The sequence below is a fragment of the Megalobrama amblycephala genome, linkage group LG13, assembly GCF_018812025.1.
Source record: "Megalobrama amblycephala isolate DHTTF-2021 linkage group LG13, ASM1881202v1, whole genome shotgun sequence".
Lineage (NCBI taxonomy): Eukaryota > Metazoa > Chordata > Actinopteri > Cypriniformes > Xenocyprididae > Megalobrama > Megalobrama amblycephala.
The window spans coordinates 12,658,422-12,682,221 of record NC_063056.1 but is presented as its reverse complement, the minus strand read 5'-3'; the positions used below and the strand labels follow the sequence as shown (position 1 = coordinate 12,682,221).

Here is a 23,800-nt window from a genome sequence, read left to right as displayed (position 1 = left end):
AATGAGTGATGATTTCTCTAGATAAGACCCTTATTCCTCGTCTGGGATCGTGTAGAATGTTTTGAAGCTGCAATGAAACTGTAATTTTGACCTTCAACTGTTTGGGCTCCATTGAAGTCCACTATATGGAGAAAAAATCTGGAATGTTTTCACAAAAACCTTAATTTCTTTTCGACTATAGAAAGAAAGACTTGAACATCTTGGATGACATGGGGGTGAGTAAATTATCAGGAAATTTTAATTTGAAAGTGAACTAATCCTTTAAAACTCTCTCCGATACAAAAACATACCATGTGAGTTTTTGTTTTCTAATGTTGATTATATATTATATGAGCAAGAATCCAAATTTCCCAAATATTCACACAATTGCAAATGTGATATTTATTTTATAGGTTACACTTTATTTTGATTGTCCACTTTAGACATTCTACTAATTATAAGGACTTTTTCAACTACATGTCAACTAAACCTCATGAGAGTATTGGTAGACTGTAGTAGACTGTTAGGTTAGGGTTGGGTTAGTAGAATAAGTTGACATGTAGTTGCAAAGTTACTTATAGTCAGTAGAATGTCTGTTGGGGAAGCATCGCAATAAAGTGTTAGCAGATATTAAGCAGACAGTCTTCTACTACTCTGATGGGAGTTAGTTGACATGTAGTTGCAAAGTTACTTTTAGTTAATACTTATAGAATGCATAAAGTGGACCATCGAAATATAGTGTTACCATTGTATACAACAGTTCAACAAAAAAAAAAAGGTAACATTAAGTGATGTATATAGATGCCACAGCAGAACAGTTTCTCAGCAACACACAGCAGTGTTTTGTCAGTGAATGAAACTGCAGCTTTGAATTAATCGGGACAGTCAATGATTCAATGACCCATTCATAAATGCAGCCATTTGCTTTGTTACTGAATAAATGAATGACTCAATGACTCACTCATTAAGACAGTGACTTGCCGCCACGTACTAACAGTTTTAATTTAATATTTAAAAGTATCACTTCATTTTTGACATTTTATATTTCTCTATTGAACTTTATTTTTCTACTCAAAACATCTCATAATATTAGTCTATTTGTGCCATTGTAAGAGTTTGTAAATGCATCTAGATGCAGCTTGTGCCACTGCAGTGCAAAGATGGCTTTTGTTGATACTGATTTCATTTGATTGAAATTATTGATTGTTTAAATTTTTAAAATTTGACGTAAAACGTCATACATTCAATAGGGTTAGAGAAACACTGCCCTTATAAAGGTAAAAAATGCACTTAAAAATCAATTTAAAGGGGGAAATATAGTCCCTTCATGGAAAAGGTGTGACTGCAGTCTAACACTGTGTCTACACTGGACATGACAAAGTGACAAAGTTAGTAGTATTGCGAGTGCTTGGAGTACATCATAAATAGAACGAGGCATCAGTTTACTGTTGGGGATTTGTCATGTTGCCGCATCCAATGTAGACAACATCACTGATTATAATGGGTTCTAGGGCTGTCACTAATGATTATTTTGGTAATCGAGTAATCAATCGATTATTTTGACGATTAATTGAGTAATCAAATTTTTTTGTGGTAATAAAAATAGAAAATGCATTATGTATTGTAACAAATGCCTGCAGAGGGCGCCAACAGCCTAGTGATTGTTGTTATTACACAGCAGATCAAATCCTTAATATATATCGGTCAGCCCTAGTTTAAACTTTTATTTTGAAATCGCGATGAATAGTTTGCATATTCAGAAACATATATCCCCTGTGTTTGCTTAGGTTTATAAGCGATTTACGTTACAAATCTGATTAAATGGTGCACAGTGCATTCCCAGATGAACGTTATAAGCAACCCAAACTCACAGAATATGCAGAAATGGAGATTGTTAACCGAGCTGCTGAGACTCACTCCACACATGTAAAACAGTGCAACACTTCATATGAAACACGAAGCACATCAGACATTACGCATTCCCAAATGCATGTTATTGGAAACCCAAACAAACAGCACGTGTAGAGACCGAGTTTGTGCAAAGCTTCTATGAACAGAGCCGCTCTGAGATGGAAGAAATTCGTAACCTGCACGCATGTAAATAATTAAAGCGTCACACTTCATCCTCAGCGCATATATTTATTTCATGAAATCGCAGTCTTTGTGATTTCACAATAGAACTATGCTATATTATCATTTTTAAATGGGTTTAATACATTGTGCAGCCTTAGAAAACGGTCTACTAATGCCATTCATGGATTGTCGTCCATGGAATGCGCCACTTCCGGTATTTTGCCAGTTACTTGACACGGGCAGAATGCAATCAATGATTTTTAAAAATCGATTGCTCGAATTGCATCGAGGAGTCGTGACAGCCCTAATGGGTTCTATTGTCTTTTGTCGAGTCGTGTTTTGCGCCACTCACATCTGGTGTAGACATGGTGTAAGTAGAAGAGAGGGGGTAAGCAGAAGGATGTCAATTGCCTCAGGGGGTTACGCCACCTCTAAAAAGTTTGGGAACCACTGATCTACAGCATATTACAATATAAACACCATGAAGTAAACATAATTCATCAATAGTACATCATAAGCAATCTATTTTAATAAATGCACGGTATTCATTGATTGCAAACAGCAACACACACCACCACCATGCAGTGCTCACATTTATTTAATTACATCATACTCTTTTAAAGTTTAATAATCACATTAGGCTGTATAGCAATTCTTTTTTTCCATCCCCAAATTTAAGATCTCTTAAAATAATGAATACATTTATTATACCATTTTAGATATTTAAGAATTTTTATGACCCTAAATTTGCTAAAACTGAAGGAAGGGACTTTTTTTTTTATTCACACACGTGCTTCTAAATACACTGTACAATTCACAAACATCTCTTTTTAGTAGCAAATGTAAGTAAAATGCTTGCACTGTCGAGCCCTGAGATTTGGTGCTTGAGTATTCCATTTAAAATGTCATATTAGGATGTGATCCTCCTCTCTGGAGGACTTCAGCGCTGGCGTGAGAATGAGGCGGTTCGTGTTTGCGCTATAGGACCGTAATGATGCAATGTCAGAGGTCACAGTCCTGGACAGTGAGGTATTGAGCTCTTATCCACTCTCGTCTCTGAGAGAAACACCGGATCTGACCTCTGCGCTGACCCCTGTGACTGATGAATGCTTGAGTTTCAGCGTAGCGTGTTGGCTGTCAGTGAAGCAACAGTCCAGAGAGACAGATGAGACCACAGAGAGGGCTCATCACATGAATGTATGTATGGATGCACAAAAACACAGGCATGCTCTCACATTACAAGAGCATGACGCCTCTCAGAACCACACAGCAGCTGAAGAGATCACGCATACGGGGCTCAAGGGCATAAGAGGCCAGTGAAGTCTCAAAGATGCAGACCAACCTGCTACTGGGAAGACAACCAGCTATGCCCTGCAGCATTTTTCTTAATATCAGAACACACATACACACACAGGTTTTGTGTAGCCAGACTTTTGACTGTAGGCATGAAGTCTAGCCCACACTTCAGCTTATTCTAGCCAAGAACCGCCTACTTAGGCAGGAAGGGGTCATATGACTGATAAAAGTTTGGACTTTTTTTTTTTATTATTATTATTTTTTTTTTTTACTATTTTCAACATTGTGAATAACACACATGGAAGAATGTGAATTGTTCAGTGACCAAAATGCTAAATTAAATCAAAATTACACTATATCTCATATTTTAGCTTCTTCAAATTAGCCAACTCCAAATGCTCTCAACCAAATTTTAGCATTTTCTCAGTGAATTATATGAGGAGCTTTCTTTTTAAACTGTATTGAAAAAGTTTGCATATACTGTAATAAAATAATAATAATTAGGAATGCACCGATAGGAATTTTTGGGGCCGATACCAATTTTAACAAACAATTATTGTTTGCATTATTGTTAACAATTGTATACATTTTAATATTTTAATAAGTTTAAATATGTATAAAATCTGCACTATCTCCTTTACAAAGGCAGGACTCTTATTGTGACAGATGTTCTAGTCTATGGAGCTTTAATATAGGTAATGAAAGCACGCTGTTCTTCAGAATTATTATGCAGATTTAAAGTTTGTCAGTTTATAAAGCACCCCTCGAAAAGGCATGAGATATGTTTATATTTGTTTACTGTTAATTGTATTAAGTGTTTTGTGTAATTCGCTGTATGTTGATGATAATGTAACAAAGTTTTGGTCATCATTCGGATGGGGTCCGCTATACTTATGAAAGTTACAAAAGTTATTAAGTCAAGAATAGTGTGCGATCTTTTGTTATTTGATTAGCATTAAAGCACAGACAGCAGCGCTCGGATTATGCAACCGACATTATACAGCTCAGTGCCTTCACGCAGTTAATTAATAAACCATTGGTTTGTTATATCAGACTTTTTCCTGCTATAGCCAATAAATATTGGCGGCTGATACATCGGTGCATCCCTAAAAAAAATTCTAATATTAAAAAATAATAGTTCGATTTATTAGAAATATTAATGTTTTAAAGTGTAAAACGGTCCTAATTTGGGGTTGGTACATTTTTTTTTAAAGGGTTTTTGAAAAGTCTCTCATGCTCACCAAGGCTGAATATATTTTATCAGAAAAAACAGTAAATATTAATATTGTGAAATATTATTACAAATGAAAAGAACTGTTTTATATTTTAATATATTTAAAAATGTAATTTATTGCTGTGATGGCAAAGCTAAAATTTCAGCGTCACATGATCCTTCGGAAATCATTCTAAAATACTAATTATTATCCATTTTGAAAACTGTTGTGCTGATTAATCATTTTGTGGAAACTATGATACATTTTTTCAGGATTCTTTGATGAAAAGAAAGTTAAAAAGCAGCATTTATTTAACAGATTTTTTTTTTTTTTGTAAGAATACAAAAGTCTGTACAGCCATTTTAAAGCAAATTAATGTGTCCTTGCTGAATAAAAGTACTAATTTGTCTGCTGTGTCTGCTGTGAGACTTCAGTGTAAATGCCCACTGCTGTGATTAGCTAACGTCTTTCCATTTGAAATAGCTAAGTATTACTCTCTCTTTTAGCGTGTTTTTACTATTACAGCTCTCAAGGTTAACTAATCGTGAAAACTGTTGCATTACATTTAGATCTATGGCATTATATTTAGATGGTGGCATGAAAGGTTGCAGAGATGAACACTGTAGTCGATCACAGACATGTTGAGCACATGAAAGCAGTGATCTCGTCATTGCAATTCAATTTCTGCACACTAACAAATGCTTTCATCTTCAACAACAGTGCAAACGCGATATAACTAAACGATTCGTTGAATAAAACAGGAGTTTTGCGCGTCAGTCACTGATAAACTCGCGCTGTTTGATTGACAGCTTCAGCGCGCGCTGCTCCAACGATTGCAAAGGGGGCTTTCTTTGTTTGCTTTCTTTATATAATTTAATCACCGTTAAATAACAGATTATTTTCATCCTACTAAGAGAAACAATGCAAGTTGACGTTTAGTCACGGGTTTGATTTACTGACGCATAGACAAAGAACATCTGACTGTACATGAATCATATCAGATCAGGCATTAGAATGAACACAGTTACTTACATGTTGTCGCATTACTGTCGAGTCTAGGCACTGCACAATATTTTGTAATCCTCAATGGCATGTTTATTGCTTGGTAGCTCGATCTGGTTTAGCACTACGTAGGCCTATGTTACTTAGACTACCTATTCTATTGCATGTCATGCGCGAATCGGTGGGCGGGGCTAAACAGGCAGTGATGAAGTAGGCGTTGATCTTCTTCTGCAGAGGCGGTGCTTGCTGCCCTTTGACGTCATAGATCCCCACTTTGTAAATCCTGTCGTTTTCTGGGTCTGGTGTCAATAAAAGCTTTTAATGGACTAACAAGGAAGTTTTCAGCTCTAAAACGTACAGGATATTCTTAAAGCATGATGACCTCTTATATGTCAAAAGCAAAAATTTGATTTCTCAGTTCATCACCCCTTTAAAGTATATATCTTACTGACCCCAAGATTTTGAGCTTAAAGCATATTAAAAATGAAGTTAGAAAAAAAATCCAGTGTGTAGTTCTTCCTTGGAAGCGCTCACTGGAACAGCCTGTCAACTTTGTTTCACAACAGGTAAAAAAGGAAAAAAAAAAAGAAAAAAAAAAAGGAAAAAAAAGCCCACCACCACACATTTTCCACATTTTTTTCAGCCAGTAAGATTGGAGCTGGCCATCTGTACTAATATTTGCCATATTTGAGTACAATATGCATTAGGCGGCTAGTGAGCGGTCTGTGGGTGATTTGTGTATGTGCTGTCTGAGTCTGAGTCTGAGTCTGGCACTACACCAACACAACTCACTGTGAGGACCATTAAAGCAGACAGACACACAAACAAGCAAAAGAACTGCCTATTACCACTCTAAGCAGCCCACTGCAGCTCTGTGTTAATGGACATCAGTGTATCCTCCTCAGATGAGCTAATGACAGTGGAACTATCAGACAGACAGCTCTATCAGCTCCGACCCCTTCAAATGAGACAACTCAATCTGCCACTGAGTCTCCATGGCAAATCCTGGCCAAATGTAAAAGTGCATTTAATCAGCAGAGAGGCTCATCAACTCTGCACACTGACAAACATCTTTCTCAGAGAACACCAGATCCCCTCATATTAATTTTGCCGTGACTGAGTGTGTCAGAAGTAAATCCAATTTTTCACTGTTTGGCAACTGGTAATAATCTCTGTGTGTGTGTGTGTGTGTGTGTGTGTGTGTGTTGAATCTGCACCGGAAAGCTATTTAACAGATCATTCTGACACAGACGGTGATTACACACAGCGCGTGACAGGCAGGTACGGCACATCCTTCCTTTATTTTCTTTGCAGACGAAGACATTTAATAAAGTGAGTAAAAGAGTCTGGAAAGTTTATTTTGTATAGTTTAAAAGTCACAAAATGATTCACAAATTTACTTTATTTAGACTATATCTATTCCTATTCTTATTCCTATTCCATACCGCACCACACTACACTACACTACACTTCACTCCAGCAGGGAACCTGCAACCAGCATAGACATTTAGGGGACAAGTCCCCCCAATAATTAGATATGGCCAAATTGTCTCCCCCAATACTGATGCTGCTCCGCCGTACTCCATTATACTGCTGTAATTGTTAGGATGAACAAAAAGTTACATTTTTAGGCTGGTCTACCTCAGCTCATCACTGTCAAAATGAGTGAGCGGGCCAATCAATCGAAAGAAGGTGGGGCTTACTGTACACAGAAGACGAGTGCGATTTCCAATGCAACGCTTTTGTTTTAGAAGCGAGAGTAGGTGGCGAGCAAGTAGCTAAACATTTAATATTTGACCACTGTTTTGATTGAAATGTTCAGCAAACGACAGTAATATCCAGTGATGCAAACTACTCAACATTTTTATAAAATTTCACCATTTTGAATTGAAAACATGCCATTAACTGAATGTGACGAGCCAATAAACGTTTTGAGTTTTTGACATATTAGACATACAAGTAATATATATATTAAGGCTGTCAAAATAACGCATTGAAAATTCTGTATTGACCTTTGAACCTGGAGCCGTTCTAGCCACCATTGGACTGTAAAATGAAGGAGGGAGATGACTGCTGCGCTGACGGACAGAACGAGCAGAGCTCCTCCCTGGTGCGCGCGAGCTCTCTCTGTCTTCAAAGCAAGCACCGTCTTTGCACTCTCTCTACCTCACACATAATCATCTAAATCAACTGACACAATGCTAAAAGTTCGTAAGACCGAATCCATGTTTCACGAGGCGCATTCGGAGAATGTTTTTCCTGAATAACCGTTGGGTGTGAATAGTGCTCAAAAGAACGTCACCTCATCTTCTCTGACAGGGCGCACATGCAGCTGACATAAACCACACTTTCAGTAAACAAAAAGAAAATCCTATCCAGTGGTGAAGTGTTTTCTGTGTTGACAAATCTTTTGTGATGTCCTAATAACAGTCGCGATTCGCACACAACGCGTCAACGTCCACTAATGTCTAATTCGCGACCTAATGACTCATTTGAACAGATTCATTTTAATGAATCATGACAACAACTGATCTGTCCACACGGTCTATAATGGATCATTTACTCGAACAACTCTGAAATGAGAACATAAGTATGCTTACCCCATTTAGCAAGAGTGGTTAGTATAATTAGCCTTAATAATCCACAATATTTTCAGGTTATTTAAAAATATATTCAATATACATTACTTTAAATTATATATATCTGTATATATATATATATATATATATATATATATATATATATATATATATGCAAAATGGAAATACTACTATCGTACCTAATACTATACTATGCATACCATTATATTATAATTTCACATGTATTTCAAGGTTTTCAATATTAAATAAATTTGAAACAATTTGAAAATTTACATTTAATATTGTATTTAAAAGTGCAGTAAGTGATTTCTGAGAAACACTGTTGATATTTGAAATCAACTCAAACAAACACACCGCTCTCTTTATTACTCCGCCCCAAAGATTCACGAAAACGCAAAGCAAGAGTGGATGTCTCTTTATCGTAGATGAAACAAAGCAAAATAATGCTTCATGAAAAATAAAGTGAAGATGACGAACAAAGTTTGTGTTGGTCGCCAGCAGCACAGCAGCTCCAGACAAACAATGACACTCAAAACTGTCCTGTTACTCTAGCTAACATTACACCAACAGCATGTCTTGGTTCTGTGAAACATAGCAAAACCAATGTTACTCACGTATGGAGCAGAAACAACACAACCTCGGCATCCGTTTTCAGGCCTTCCCACTTAGGGCTCTGCAGCGCTAGAAAACTTTTGTAATATTAACGCGGGTCCTAAAGCCGTTGCCTGATCATAACCCTTCTTCTTCCAGTGATATTACTCTGACCTTCACTCATTTGTAATGACTCTCGGCCATCTCTCTTTCTTTAAATCTCCCTCTCGCTCAATCTCTCTCATCCTTCATCGTGAGTGTATACGTCCCCTACTGCTGATTGGCTACAAGAGTGTCGTGGTGCTCGGTCCCATCCACTTTCAACAGCGTTTCGCTTACTGCTCCTTCAATATTGTACTTATGCCTTCAAAAATGGCTTTGCTTGTTTGAGTATCCTGATCAGCTCAACATAGCAACAATGGCTCAACCAATAGTTCTAATTTGGGGTGCGACTACCAGTTTGTTTGGCCAATGCCAGATGGGAAGAATTTGAGAAATATTTTTTCATTATTTTTGAAATTGCCTTTATGACACAAATGGTCCAGAAATCACACATTTCATCTTTAAGTTTACATTAAAACAGAAACAAAGACAGACTAAGATGTTCAAGGACAGGGGTGTCCAGGGTTGACTAGATCAGAGAACAGGGGTGTCCAAACTCGGTCCTGAAGGCCCACTGTCCTGCAGAGTTTAGCTCCAATCACAATTAAACACACCTGAACCAGCTAATCAAGGCATATTTCTTACTAGGCATATTTCCAGGAAGGTGTTTTGAGGCAAGTTGGAGCTAAACTCTGCAGGACAGTGGCCCTCCAGGACCGAGTTTGGACACCCCTGTTCTCTGATCTAGTCAAAGGGGTACTTGGCCTGAACAGATTGTGAACCTCTGAGCAAAACAATGACTTTAAATGTGTTTATATGTGAAATAAGGTATTATCTATTGCACCACAAGGTAAGTCCCTGTAGTGTATTTATTTTTTATTTTTTTTCAGGTTGTGCCATCTTTGAGTAGATCAAAAAAAACCCCAGAATAACTAGCAGAAAAGTAAATATAGCAAGACCTGACATAGTCACACACACCTGTGAGGTGAGCAGATGCAGCACCACAGCCATCATGGGGAGGTTCTGCTTCAGCTGACGGGACTGCGTAGGAGAGGGGTGCTTCCTTCCCACAATGCTGCCTAACACGGACAGGATGTCATCTACAGAGAGCCCACATAAACAGAGGCAGTGAGAAATCAGCCAATCACAAACAAACCATCATGATTATTCTGGGTAGGTGGCTAGGGGCGTGAGCAGGTGTGTCTTAGTGCTGGGACGAAACCCGCAGGAAGAACTGAACTGGTTTGAACCAGTTTAAGGGTGGAAGGGGGGGTGCGGTGGTGTGTAGCGGCACTGATTCACAAATGAAAAAGGAGGAACAGGTCGATACCTGAGAGCTTACTCACGTATTCAATCAGAAAGGTAATTAAAGAGAGGCCAATCAAATTGGATGTTCAATCTTATTGCCCCTTCTTTGTTTTGCCCATTTCACTCTGTTCCATCTCGGGTGAATTCTTTGCGTTCCCTTTTCCCTCTTTTTTTGAGTGTATTGTGATTGATTTACCCAGGATGGCTGGCAGTTCGTGCACGGTGTGACGGATGAAGAGGGTCAGGCATTTTGACAGGTATTCATTGCCGCTTTGTTGCTCCTTTCCTGGCGTGGCCTTTCGGACGTCTCTTTCAATGTACATCACCAGCCTGAGAGAAGGGTTGGCAAAACATTATTATTCATCTGCAGACACCCAGGCCAGAGAGAGAGAGAGAGAGAGAGAGAGAGAGAGAGAGAGAGAGAGAGAGAGAGAGAGAGCAAGAGCGTGCTGAAACACAGTGGGGAGAGGATAGATGCTTTTAATCAATTACTCTCAACAGCTGGAGGGGTGACAGAATGGAGATGAAATGGTGTTGATCCTGAAACAATATCAGAAAGGGAATGAGGTCTGTCCGCCTGGCTGAAAGGACCAGAGGAAAACAAGATGCATCTGGCATGGAATTGAATTTGAAGTGTATAAGGTACACAAATTGGTGGCTGAATTAGAGATGAATGAATGTGACTTGATTCAAACATACAAACCGACATATTAGGATTGATTAATGAGGTTGGTGCTCGAAGAACAATCTTAGTAAAAGAATGGATCACATCTCTTGGGATTCAGGGAATAGCCTTAGATCTAAAATTATGATACCAGCCCCATTTTTCAGGTGGGAAATTAAATGTTATTTTTATGGGTGTTTGGACTTGACAGCATTCTGTGATATACATTTTTTTTAATAAAAATGAATTGTTCCTGTCCTTGATTCTGATTGGTCAATAGCTGTGTTTTATTCATGATAAAACACAGCTATGACCGCTTCACCCAACGGTTCTGTGTATCACTACACAACACCCTTAGCAACCACTCTTAGCAGCATAAACTGTTCTCAATTGATATGGTTCATTGAAGCTTACTGTATTATGTAGAAGAGTATTGTGAGAAAGAGATCGAGTGAGCGAGTTTATTACCTGCATTCAGATTTAGCATTTTACTTTAGGTAAGTCCTATGTTCATAATAAAAAAAATCTGTTTAAACATCCGATGTATTATCTTGTCCTTTTAACATTTAAGGGGTTTTCCCGTGACTGACAGCACTAGTCAAAGCATTTGTCAGTTGCGTCTTGTTCCGTGTTCACAACAATTCAGTCTTTTAAATGTAAAAGTCTTCTCTACTGACTGACACTCAAAAAGACAGTCTTTGCCACCATCTAATGGCGTAATAATGTAACTTCTGTTACTGTTCACGGTCAGGGACTATTTTTTTCCACGGAAGGAAGGCTTTTAGTGATTTTACATCATGAAAGTTGCATTGATACATGCATTTTTTGCCTTTAATATCTGTATTGTGTGGTAACCTTTATATAATAGCAATAATGTACTCGAGGCCATTGGAGTATCGTGAATAAATGTAAAAATGTATAGAAATCTATTTCACACAGTGTCAAATTGATTTATGTTTATTCCATTCTTCGTTTAGATTACCATAGTTTAAAACATTTAATAATGATTAATAATTTTAGAATGTACTTTCATATTTCATGGATTTTCATACACTACATTGCCAAAAGTTTTGGGACGCCTGCCTTTACGTGCACATGAACTTTAATGACATCCCATTCTTAATCTGTAGGGTTTAATATGGAGTTGGCCCACCCTTTGCAGCTATTACAGCTTCAACTCTTCTGGGAATGCTTTCCACAAGGTTTAGGAGTGTGTTTATGGGAATTTTTGACCATTTTTCATTTTTCAAGCCCAACCCCTGAAAAACAACCCCACACCATAAACCCCCTCCACCAAGCTTTACACTTGGCACAATGCAGTCTTGGATGCAGCTGCTCGGCCATGGAAACCCATTCCATGAAGCTCTCTACACACTGTTCTTGAACTAATCTGAAGGCCACATGAAGTTTGGAGGTCTCTAGCTATTGATTCTGCAGAAAGTTGGCGACTTCTGCGCACCGTGCGCCTCAGCATACGCTGACCCTGCTCTGTGATTTTACGTGGCCTACCACTTTGTGGCTGAGTTGCTGTTGTTCCCAATTGCTTCCACTTTGTTATGATACCACTAACAGTTAACCGTGGAATATTTAGTAGTGAGGGAATTTCACAAACTGACTTATTGCACAGGTGGCAACCTATCATGGAACCACCCTTTAATTCACTGAGCTCCTGAGAGCGACCCATTTGGAGAGATGTCCCAATACTTTTGGAAATATAGTGTATTTTAAGAGTCAGGGTCTGTGACAAGGGTAAAATAATACAATCTGATACAATAATAATTCAATAATTTTTCTTAGACACTAGTGGCACCTAGCGGAATTCCAAAAATACAGCATATTTTGCAAACAGCCATTTTGCATGTCACACCTCCCCAAATTCAAACATCACAAATATAGCTCTTACAAGTGCATGTGAAGGCATGTCTCAAGAGGTAAAAGAAGGCTACTGTCAATAAAATGTCCAACATATTAGGAATACATTTAGCTGTGTTGCTATGTGTCATGAGTAAGCAATTGAGCCAACACTTATAATAAACCCATCCAAACTATCTGAATGGGGCACATTTTTTTGACATGACATGCCACAACCTTTTGAGGCTGTCTACACTAGACAAAACAAAGTAAACATTATGAACTAGAACATTTGTCTTTCTGAATGGCTGCATGATGATACTATATTAAAACATTCACAGTAGCATGTTACATCCAATGCCCCATTCATGACCTGTTTAACCTTTGAAGGTCTAAATTTCAGTGATTTTTTTTTTTCTTTCACTCCTGTACCCGAAGCTGAATTTCTTTTCCCATTTAACTGCTCACATTTACTGCTCACAAAGAAGTCACTTTCGAACCAAGCAGCTTTCTGTTTCTCAAAATGTGGCAAATTCGCATGACCAATTGAATCAAGCGAAATCTGCTCTCACTAACAAAGAAAAATACTTTACATTTATTAGTCTTAGTTAGGGGTGGGACAGTTCAGATTTCTCACGGTTCGGTTTGTATCACGGTTTTAGTGTCACCATTTCAGTACAGTTCAATATGTGCTGTTCAGTAAAAAATTGGACAATTGTCAAATAAAGACAAATAAAATAAAAACAACAAGAAACAACACAAATAAATGAAGAATTTGGTTCCGAGAAACATAAAAAAAAAAAAATAAAAAAAAAAATAAAAAAATCAGTATTGTATCTGGTCGGTATTGAAAAGTCAGTTATTAATTTTGCGCAAAATGCGATTTCCATCATGTTATTCTGTCTAGTTTTCTCCCCTTCTTTCCAAAACGTGACAAACGCCAGTCTCCTTTCTCTGCAGAACTGCTCAACCAATCACAGCGCACCATTCCATGCACTGTAAACAGTAATGGCGTCGCTCTGAATACACCTGGCAACCTAGTTTTCCTTATCTACTTTGTACTTTGTGATCAACAAAAACAGAAAAAAATTATAATTTTTGACATCATTGATGAACCTGTAGTGGTTTCTGCGGTGGGGAAGAAACATAAGTCATGGAAATGTAATCATTTACGTGAGGAGATAAAGAAGATGAGGCACTCGAGTCGGGAGGAGGAAAAATGCCGGCTGTTGCTTGTTCCACGACAGCATCAAACTTCTGTCACGGCTCCCTAAACTGAATCATGAACAGATTTTGAAAGCCGTTTTTAAAACCAATGTACTTGGCAAATGTGTTTATTTTAACCGCCAGATACTCTTTAATCGGTAATGACAAACGGAGACATAATTAATTTACAACATTAACAAGATGACTCGTTGAATTCATTTTGGGAGCGATGACTGAATGTGTATATGTGGATCAACTTACTTTGTTGTGTATTTTCAATATGAAAAAAATAACTTTATATTGATGGATTAATTGCATTTTGGAAAAAGAAAAAAAAAATGTGTCATGGATTTATTGCAATTTGGGGGGAAAATAATCCGTTTTCATAATAAACCTTTCAAAATCAAAATCTAGATTTGAATGTTTAATGTTTTAATAAAGCCAAAAGATGCTATGTGAAAGTTTGAAACAGAAAATAGTGGTATATTTCTTGGTAAAGAAAACATTTTTACTCAAATTAATCAAAATGGATTTATAGCGTTTTGGAACCAAACTCTTCAAATACATGAGAGCTAAGATACAAATAAAATAAACAATGCTTTACAGGTTTTTCAGGTATCTAACAGCTTTCAGGTACAGAAATTGAATAAAGTAATCAAATATAAAATAACACTGTGTATAAACTTCTTTGAATAGTTAAATAAAGATGAAACATTATTGAAGTTACAAAAGCTGTTCAGTAAAGAGTGATTTCTTCGTGCTTTGTCGTTCGATTAATATTAAAACTCATAGAGCCGGAATATTAGACTGCTTTCCCTTTAAGACATAATTCAAATATCCAGTACACTGATAATGATACACTGTCTCGTTTAACCTACTAAGACATAACCTACTATGTTTGTTAGGATACATACTAAGATGGGCGTGCTGACATTTTTTTGTGTGAATTCGTCCGTTTAGGTGCAAGACTTGAAAGAGAATTTGCGCGAGAGTATTTGCGCGCTGTGACGCGGCTCTCCGTGTACGCGCTTCGGATGAGTACACACAAATCTCCTCACAACGTGCACAAATTCTCTTTTGCGTCTTATGGACGAAGGTTAAAACTAGGTTTAAATGAGTTTAGTTTAAACACAGATAGCAACATGAGATGTTTAGGTCTCACTTGCGCTCACGTCGCGCACGCTATCAACACCCGGGTGATGATGGCATAAATGACCAGTCGTAGAGCTTTCGGCATGTCATTCAACATTTCTTTACAACGAGTGACTGTTTTGTCCATGTTCTTTTGATCATCGCTATTGTACCGTATCAGAACTAGAATGCATATTCAATGACTGAAACATACATTAGCCGAATCCGTCTGTCTGTTTTGCACGTTGTTTTTAACAAACCATATTATAGATGCGTCGTCAGATTTGGGATGAACTGCAGTGCAAGCGCGTGCCGAACCGTGGGTGGAGAACCGAACGGTTCGATTTTTTTACAGCGAACTATCCCACCCCTAGTTGTAGTTAATGCTAATTTCGACATTTCCTAATACAGAATTAAAATCAAAAGTTGGATCTGTTAATACTGTATAATGGACCTGAGCTAACAAGAACTAACAATGAAGAGTTGTATTTTTTTTATTAACTAACATTAAGAAAGATTAATAAATAATGTTACAAATGCTCATTGTTAGTTAATACATTAACTAATGGGACCTTATTGTAAAGTGTAACCAAAATGATTATATAGCAGAAGAAAAACAGTCATACAAGTTCAGTATGACATAATAGTAAATACATTAAAAAAGATGTTTGTTTTTATGGTAAACTATTACTCTAAATAAGTTTTTTTTTTTTTTTTCCTTTAAAACTTGGCTTGACATCAAGTCTATCCAGACATACTGTGTAGTACTCATTAAATTAATTGCAGGGCCTAAGATGTTCTAAGATCATTCAATTACTATTCTTACACTAAAAATGTGCAGCTCTGACAACAGTGCAGATGTCTTTAAAAATAGCTTGTCAAGAGCAAACTCTCCTCTCCTCTGCTCTAAGTGAGAGAAATGAGATTGTGAGAGGGTGAGATCCACAGCACCAGCAGTGACAGCCCGTCTCTGCCCTCAAGCCCATGCTAATTAAGAAACACTGTTAATTAACTTGTTTGCAACCAGCACTGCACACTTCTATACAATCTGTGCCTCAACATTTCCCCGCAAGCGAGTCAGTTCCTCCCAGCCCCTCACAATCATGCAAACTGGCACACGCAAACAAACGCACGCGCTCTCTCTCTCTCTCTCACACACATACACACATACACACACACTTCTGCTGAGGCGCGTCTCTCAAATTAGACACGGATGAAAAAGCAAACAGTGAGAAAATTGCACAGAGCCCAGCAGTGTGGGAAGGAAATGCACCCAGCAATTATACCAGAGGCTGAAAGTAAGTTTGAACATAGGACTAGAGGGAACACACTGGATTAAACTCCAATGAGAGAGCAATCGCCTACTTAACTAGCACACTCGACAAAGAGGAGAACTGGGACTGGATGCAAACCTGGCAAGTACCTGTTGTAAAAAATCTGCACTGACCAAAAAATAAATAAAACCACAAGCTAACATGAGCATTAAAATAATTTAAAACAGCTTGTTTGGACGGCCAAAACTCAATAATGTAAGATTTAATCTTCCCTTTGAAATAGTTGCTAAGTGACTCAACTCTACTGAACTGTAATTGGCACTGAAATGAACACAGAAGTTCTGTGCTCAGGGATATTCTTGGTAAAACTCTTTCGAGAATAGTCAATATAGAAAGTGCCAACCAAACAAAAAGCTTTAAACCCTTCAACGTCCAGTAAAAAGAAATGTGTGACTGCCGAGAAAGAAAGGTGTAAAATCTAAAGCAGTACAACAGCTAAATATCCAATATCCAAAGAGTGAATATTAAATAATTTCTATGAAAACAGTAAAATAGATCATATTAATTTATATTCCATTGTAAGTCCATTTTTTTCTCCAGCAAAGTAATTTAAGCATTTTATGAACATTTCCATTTTTTACTTTAAAGAAAAAGAAAATATTGAATGAATGAATGAACGAACGAACAAACTGTCATTGTTAAGAACTCTAAATAAACACTTACAACACTTACGAAATGAGTAATTTCACTTGTTCATGAATTGCAAGTTTACTGTTGGATCCAAAAGAATATAACAGTGATCACCCACTATTACAGCAGCCTTGGTTCTGGAAATATTGAAATATTCACCCCAAGAATCAATGCAAAAGAGGTAAATGGCTGAGCAATATAAAACTACAGACTATAATTCATTGACTATGAATGTAAAATACAATTCAAATGTATACAGATACAAAAGTTGTTTGAGAGTGAAGTGAGAATAAACGCTTTTTGCAAGTCTTAATGGGAGTGGTAACTGTTATTTGTCACGATTCTCATTTGCACAATTTTGCAATATAAAATTGCAGAAGCACATATTTTTGCTTAAGCTCTGATCCCCTGGTAATATCTTGCAGCTTTTGCCATTTCTAAAAATGAATTTGTCTAAAGAGAAAATGAATATGATTTTTACTTCCAAAACGTTACAGTTCCACTCTTTATAATTTGCACTGCCCTACCCTTCCTGTTACAATGCAATGGAAAGTTACCGTACATTGCATCACAACAACAAAACAGTATGTGCTGAAATGTGTCAAACTAAGGTAAGACCGAAATGATAAATTTTGTTAAAAATAAAATTAAGTCACTCTTTCCTAACTCTGAAATTCTTTGGAAGGACATGCAAAGCCATAGGTTTTACACACAGCCATGTACAGCCCAAGGTTTGGTAGACTTTCTCACTTACTACTCCTAGGGCCCCAATATACTTCAAGCAAAATCAAAGAACAAACTTGTGTGACAAAATTATGAACAAAATCGGGCCAAAACGTTCATTTTGGGAGTTCAAAAGTTCAATTTTTTTGGGAGCTTGCCAAAGCGAACTTTCCGGAAAAGTTTGCTCCGGCTGGTAACGCCTTCGAAATACCATTAGGCTGTGGCAATTATGTAATAGGTAGGTGTGCTCTAAGGTTCCGCCTTCTTTGACATGGATATCTTCTCCAGTTCATTTCCTCTTTTCAGTCCATCAAGGTCAAATGTCCATGAGTAAAATCATAAACACTGGAGAGCTGCTTTTTAGTAGAAATTGAAGTGCAATTCTAATTTAAAAGCAACAATAACCCTGTTTTTCATGTTCAATACTGTAAAGCCATTTGGTTTAACGCAATCTATTACATAAAGTGCTAAGTAAATAAATGGGAAGTGACTTTACTTGACTGGAGAGCTGAAATGCAGAAATTGTGCAAACATCTGCATCGCTATGATCAATGTTTCTTAACTGCTGTTTTCTCACTTTTGTTGTGTGTTTATTTTGTTACAAAGAGGAAAGTGTGAACATATTTACATATCCAGCAACGTAGGTGGCATCTGCATGTTCACTAACAGTATACCGCAAGCAAAGGTATTTCGAACTTTGCTGTGAGTATATCGCGGCCTTTATCGTTAATGCTTCTGGAGTTACTGAACACACAAGTGGGCATCAGTGGCATGTGCAAGTGAATGGTCAACTATCTATTTAAGTATTCATCTAACTTCTGAAAAAGTTCTGAATGTTTTCATGCCATATTGATCTATTGTTTCAAAAGATCAAGAGCTATTTGATTCCTCTCATTATGGACATTTATTTAAGTATTCTTAGCAAGTTAATGATCACTGATGCAAGGATTGCAAACAATATAGCTCACCATTTCACAAGCGTTTTTTTTTTTTTTTGATATCAAGCAAAAAAATAAATACACAAGTAGTGTGCAGGCTACATTCACAATCATACCTGGCACTGAGCTCATCTGCAAAGAATGCTGTTTGTTCTTAGATTAGTCTGATTGAGCTTGACGGCTGTGTAGGTGACCTCCATTGATTCCATGTGATGTGTGTTTCAATGTGCTGGAAAGCTACAACCCAATGAATCGTTCCTTGAGTGAGAAATATAAAGTCATTGGAGCTTATGGCTGAATTGGATTTCTTCTAACCTTTGCAGAGAAGGTTTGGGCCAATGCTTGTATATGAGGATGAATGGATCTTAATTGTTCTCCATCTGAAAAACTACTAGGATGAGCATCTGCATTCAAAGTAATATTTTTACATTTCTGTCACCATAATCTTAGTGTATTCTAGGTGGTTGTTATGTGGTTGCTAGGGTGTTTCCAAGGTTCTGACTTACTGGCCCAAGTTAAAAAGAGGCAAACTACAAGTCTCTGATATTCTGGTACCTCTTGGAATGTAAATTTATGCGATTTTACCATCCATTTCATTGACAGCTGGAGAAAAGGGTAAGCCTAATCACTTAATCTTAACAGCAGCTCTCAAAAATTTGCAAAAATTTGAAGCATAATTATGTACTCTGTAAAACAATTTTTTCAAGAAGAGCGCCAAAAGATTCACCACAAAGTTTAATACATTAGCTTTTACAGAGTATGGGCAATATAATAGTGATTATTGCCTTAGCATTCACATGTGTGTATCTTCCTCATCTAAATAAACAACTTAGAATGTTGTTTTTGTATTAGAATTTCATGAGTGACCTCAGCAAAAAGAAACAAAGGAACATCAAAACTAAGAAACTCAATTGATTGCTTTGAATGTCATCTGTGCTATAATCTACCACAGCCTTCCAGTTCTCATTTTCTCTTCAGCCAAGTATTTCTTCCAGGGTCAAGCAGAACAGAGCTACACTCATAATTGACAGAAGCTTTAAAGCAAAGCTCATCTCTTAGAATCTTGGGAGTAATTTGAAGAGAGTATTTTCAGGTATGCAATTCATTTGATTGGGCTTTGAGTTCAAAGGAATGATTCTTACACTTTCACAGTGTTAATAAAATTGACGGGATAAAAACCACACAGACTGGGCTGTGCAGAGTTATTAGACACCATTCCCCCTTGTCCCCATATTTCAATAATCTAACAAAATATATGTCCAACTTTAATGGAAGCAGAACTTGTACTTTGCATTTGTATTAAAAACAAAACAAAACAACAACAACAACAACAACAACAACAACAACAACAACAACAACAACAACAACAACAACAACAAAAACACCTCAGCTCAAACTCCAACAGGTCTCCTAAAAACTGTACTAGAGTGGTGAGCATTCACTTTAAATTTAACCTTTAAATTTAACCCAGGCTAATTGGAAAAAAACGCCTGTGGTGAAATTTCTGAAAGAAAAAAAATATATATATTATGTAGCTTCTTGAAATGTTTTTGCTATTGTATAATGTAATGCTGCCTTCAAGTTCTCTTGGGAAGTCTTTCTTACTAGCTAGGGCAAATTGTTATTAATCACTGTGCTTTCAGCTGAAGTGAAAGTTTCTTTCTTTCTTGTTAAAGGATGAATAAAAATAATTTTCAATTGTTTTGTTTGCATTATTATTATTATTATCATGGTGGCAGTTTATAATAAGGTTTCATTTGTTAACATTAGTTAACTACATTATGCCGAGTTCACGCTGCACGATTTTAGGCACAATTTTCACTCGCTGACAGATTTTGTGAAATCACTGACAAATGCCTGAAATTGGAGGCAAATCGGTGCTTGTTCACATGAGTGACAATCACGCAGTGTTAAGTACATGCACTCACTCACATTATTAATACTTCTCTTCACATTGGTACATTTCCCACAGCATTTAAGCAGGCTAGAATTATCCCACTGATTAAGAAACCCACTCTAAATCCAGCACTTTTTAGAAAAATACAGACTGATATCCATTCTTCCATTCATTGCAAAGACACTTATCTCACTCAGAACAACCTCCTGGACAACAACCAGTCAGGCTTCAAGAGTGACCACTCAACTGTGACTGCCCTGCTCTCAGTTACTGAAGCCCTGAAACTGGCATGAGCAGCTTCCAAATCATCAGTAGTCATCTTGCTGGATCTGTCTTTGACACAGTTCACCACCATGACAAATGGTATTTCGGGAACCGCACTCCAATGGTTCAAGTTTTACCTCTCAGGTAGGTCCTTCAGGGTATCTTGGAGGGGCGAGGTGTCTAAGTCGCATCATCTTGCTACTGGGGTACCTCAGGGCTCAGTGCTTGGACCACTTCTCTTCTCCATCTACATGTTATCACTAGGATCTGTCATTCAGGAACAGGTTTTTTTCCCCCTATCACTGCTATGTAGATGATACACAACTCTATCTCTCATTCCAAACAGATGATCCGATGGTTGATGCTCACATCGCAGCTTGCCTAACAGCCATATCTGCCTGGATGAATGACCACCACCTTCAGCTCAACCTTGCAAAGATGGAACTGCTTGTGGTCAGTGCCAACCCAACATTTCATCATAACCTCTCCATTTAACTTGGTTCGTCAACCATAACTCCTTCCAGGACAGCCAGGAACCTTGGAGTGGTGATGGATGATCGTTTAAGCTTAACAGATCATATTACTACAATGGCCTGGTCCTGCAGATTTGCATTGCACAACATTAGGAAGATTAGACTCATTCCACACAAATTCTCGTCCAAGCTCTTGTTCTATCCAGACTGGACTATTGTAATGCTCTCTTGGCAGGCCTTCCAGCATGCACTGTCAAGCCTCTGCAATTTATACAGAACGCAGCAGCAAGAGTGGTCTTTAACAAGCCGAAGAGAGCGCACGCCACACCTCTCTTCGTGAGAAGCTGCCAATAGCTGCTTGCATCAAATTCAAGGCTCTGATGTTTGCCTACAAGACAAGCACTGGTTCTGCACGACTATACCTAAACTCACTACTTCAGACCCTCCAGAAGCTTGAATTCTGCAAGTGAATGGCGCCTTGTGGTGCCATCCCAAAGAGGCACAAAATCACTCTCACGGACCTTCTCCTTGTCTGTTCCCTGCTGGTGGAATGACCTGCTTAGCTCAATCCGAGCAGCTGAGTCTTTAGCCATTTTCAAAAATACTGCTAAAGACACATCTTTTTCGTCAACACTTGACCCAGTAATATTAGCACTTACTTTTTCTTTTTCTATTCTCCCACTCTATTAAAAAAACAAAACAAACAAAAACCTTGCTACAAGCACTTTTGCTGGAATAACTGGAACTTGACACGGCACTTGCAGACTGTTGTACTCATGTTGATTTAATTGCTTCTATTGTTCTCATTTGTAAGTCGCTTTGGAGAAAAATGTCTGCTAAATCGGCGATGACCTACAACCAATGAGAGAGCAAGATATAGGGCAGCAGAAAGTTCAGGGAGGAGTTATAGACCCGCATCTCCCCAACCATTTCCTCCAGCATAATCTTTTTTTCTTTGTCTCTTTTTTTGCTGCAAATTAGCGCACAGAAAATTTGGATAGCAAGCTTCTTGCAAGCTAACATTTTTACTAACAATTCCGGTCTCGCGTGTGACCTTGCATTATTTCCTTATCACTTCTCGCTTCTGTTTGTTTGTGAAACGTAGTTTGCAGACCAGACAGAGCTGTCAACGATTCTTCCTATTGTCATGCAATGTGTAACCTCCTGTCGCTGATCCATCTGACTTTGAAATCCTGCAGTGTGAACTCGGGTTTAGTTAACATGAAGTAACAATTAACAATACTTCTACACCACAGCATTTACTAATCTTAGCTAATAATAATATCAACATTTACTGATACACTTAGTTGTATCGGTTTACATTAGTTAATGCACTAACAAGAAAATGACAATTTTTTTTAAGTAAAATTAGGTTAATGTTAGTTAATAAAAACAAAAAAAAACAAACATATATATATATATATATATATATATATATATATATATATATATATATATATATATATATATATATATATATGTATATATTGCTTGCGGTTAGCTCAAGTTAGTTAATGCAGTTAACTAGTGTTATCATTAATATTATAAAAATTTAGGAGCAGTGTTTTTCATTCATTATTATTATTAATTGTAATTATAAGCACTATTTGATGAGGTTTCTCCCTTCAACAAATATTATTTGCCAGTATTCTGAACGAAACCTCTCCATCAAGGTTTTTCTGCAAGGTTTTTCAAGATTAATTAAACATTTTGGACAAAGAACAATCGTTGCCACAAATCTAAAATAAAACAAGCACTCTGAGGGTCCTCACAAAATTCAACACACCTCTGCTTACTGACAGGAGAGAGGCAATAATGACAACCTTGGTATTTACAAGTGCACCAATGGAGTTCTGTTGCTGCCAGACTGGATTAGCCTAATAAATTTCCTCCTCCCAAAAGGCTATCATTTTCCCTCTCTCAGAAAGAATTGTTGTCGGATGTCAGGGATACTCAAGTGCTCGTAGGTGAGAAGGTATGAGGGAGAAAATGAAAATCTGGAGACATGAGCATGATTTACAAAACCATTTATTCTGAGATGTTAGGATCAAGCAGCCCTTTATTAGACGGACATGGCGAGCCAGCCGCTACATTACCTGAGGAAGAACAGAAATGAGAAAAGGGAACTGTGACTTTCACAATAAATTACATTTACTGGGTGCCAGGACTGCTGTGCGTTTATGGCTCTACATGCATATGGTTATAATTGGAATCCTACGCGAGATCGTTTCTTGACTGAATGACTGGGAACAACAGGAGTGACAGGGTAACATTTCATTCCCTAGCGGTTCTTTGTTATCCTGACAGTTCGAGCAGTAATGCAGTGATTTGTGAACCGGTTCTTATAGACCCACAGAATGGGGTCATATATTTGGTTTTGTCTGCTCTGAGGCAACATTTTCAACTTATCAGTCAATTACCGAACCCTTGATTATATGAATTAGGTATGTCAGGGCACGGAGAGAATTCATTTGAAAACTGATGAGGGTCTGGCAGCAGCTTTAGATCTACTTGCTATGCAGAA

At 37.5% G+C, this 23,800-nt stretch overlaps 1 protein-coding gene across 5 annotated transcripts in view; it reads right to left on the bottom strand.

Annotated features, from left to right (window-relative positions):
• ulk4 (unc-51 like kinase 4) overlaps positions 1 to 23,800 on the bottom strand; it is a 244,137-nt gene that overhangs the window by 132,003 nt on the left and 88,334 nt on the right. For all 5 annotated transcript variants that reach the window (XM_048152779.1, XM_048152780.1, XM_048152778.1 and 2 more), the window contains exons 23-24: positions 10,362 to 10,495; positions 9,836 to 9,957 (exon numbers count right to left, since the gene is read on the bottom strand). In XM_048152779.1, the coding sequence (XP_048008736.1) occupies positions 9,836 to 9,957; positions 10,362 to 10,495 (256 nt within the window). The remainder of the gene's footprint in view (positions 1 to 9,835; positions 9,958 to 10,361; positions 10,496 to 23,800) is intronic.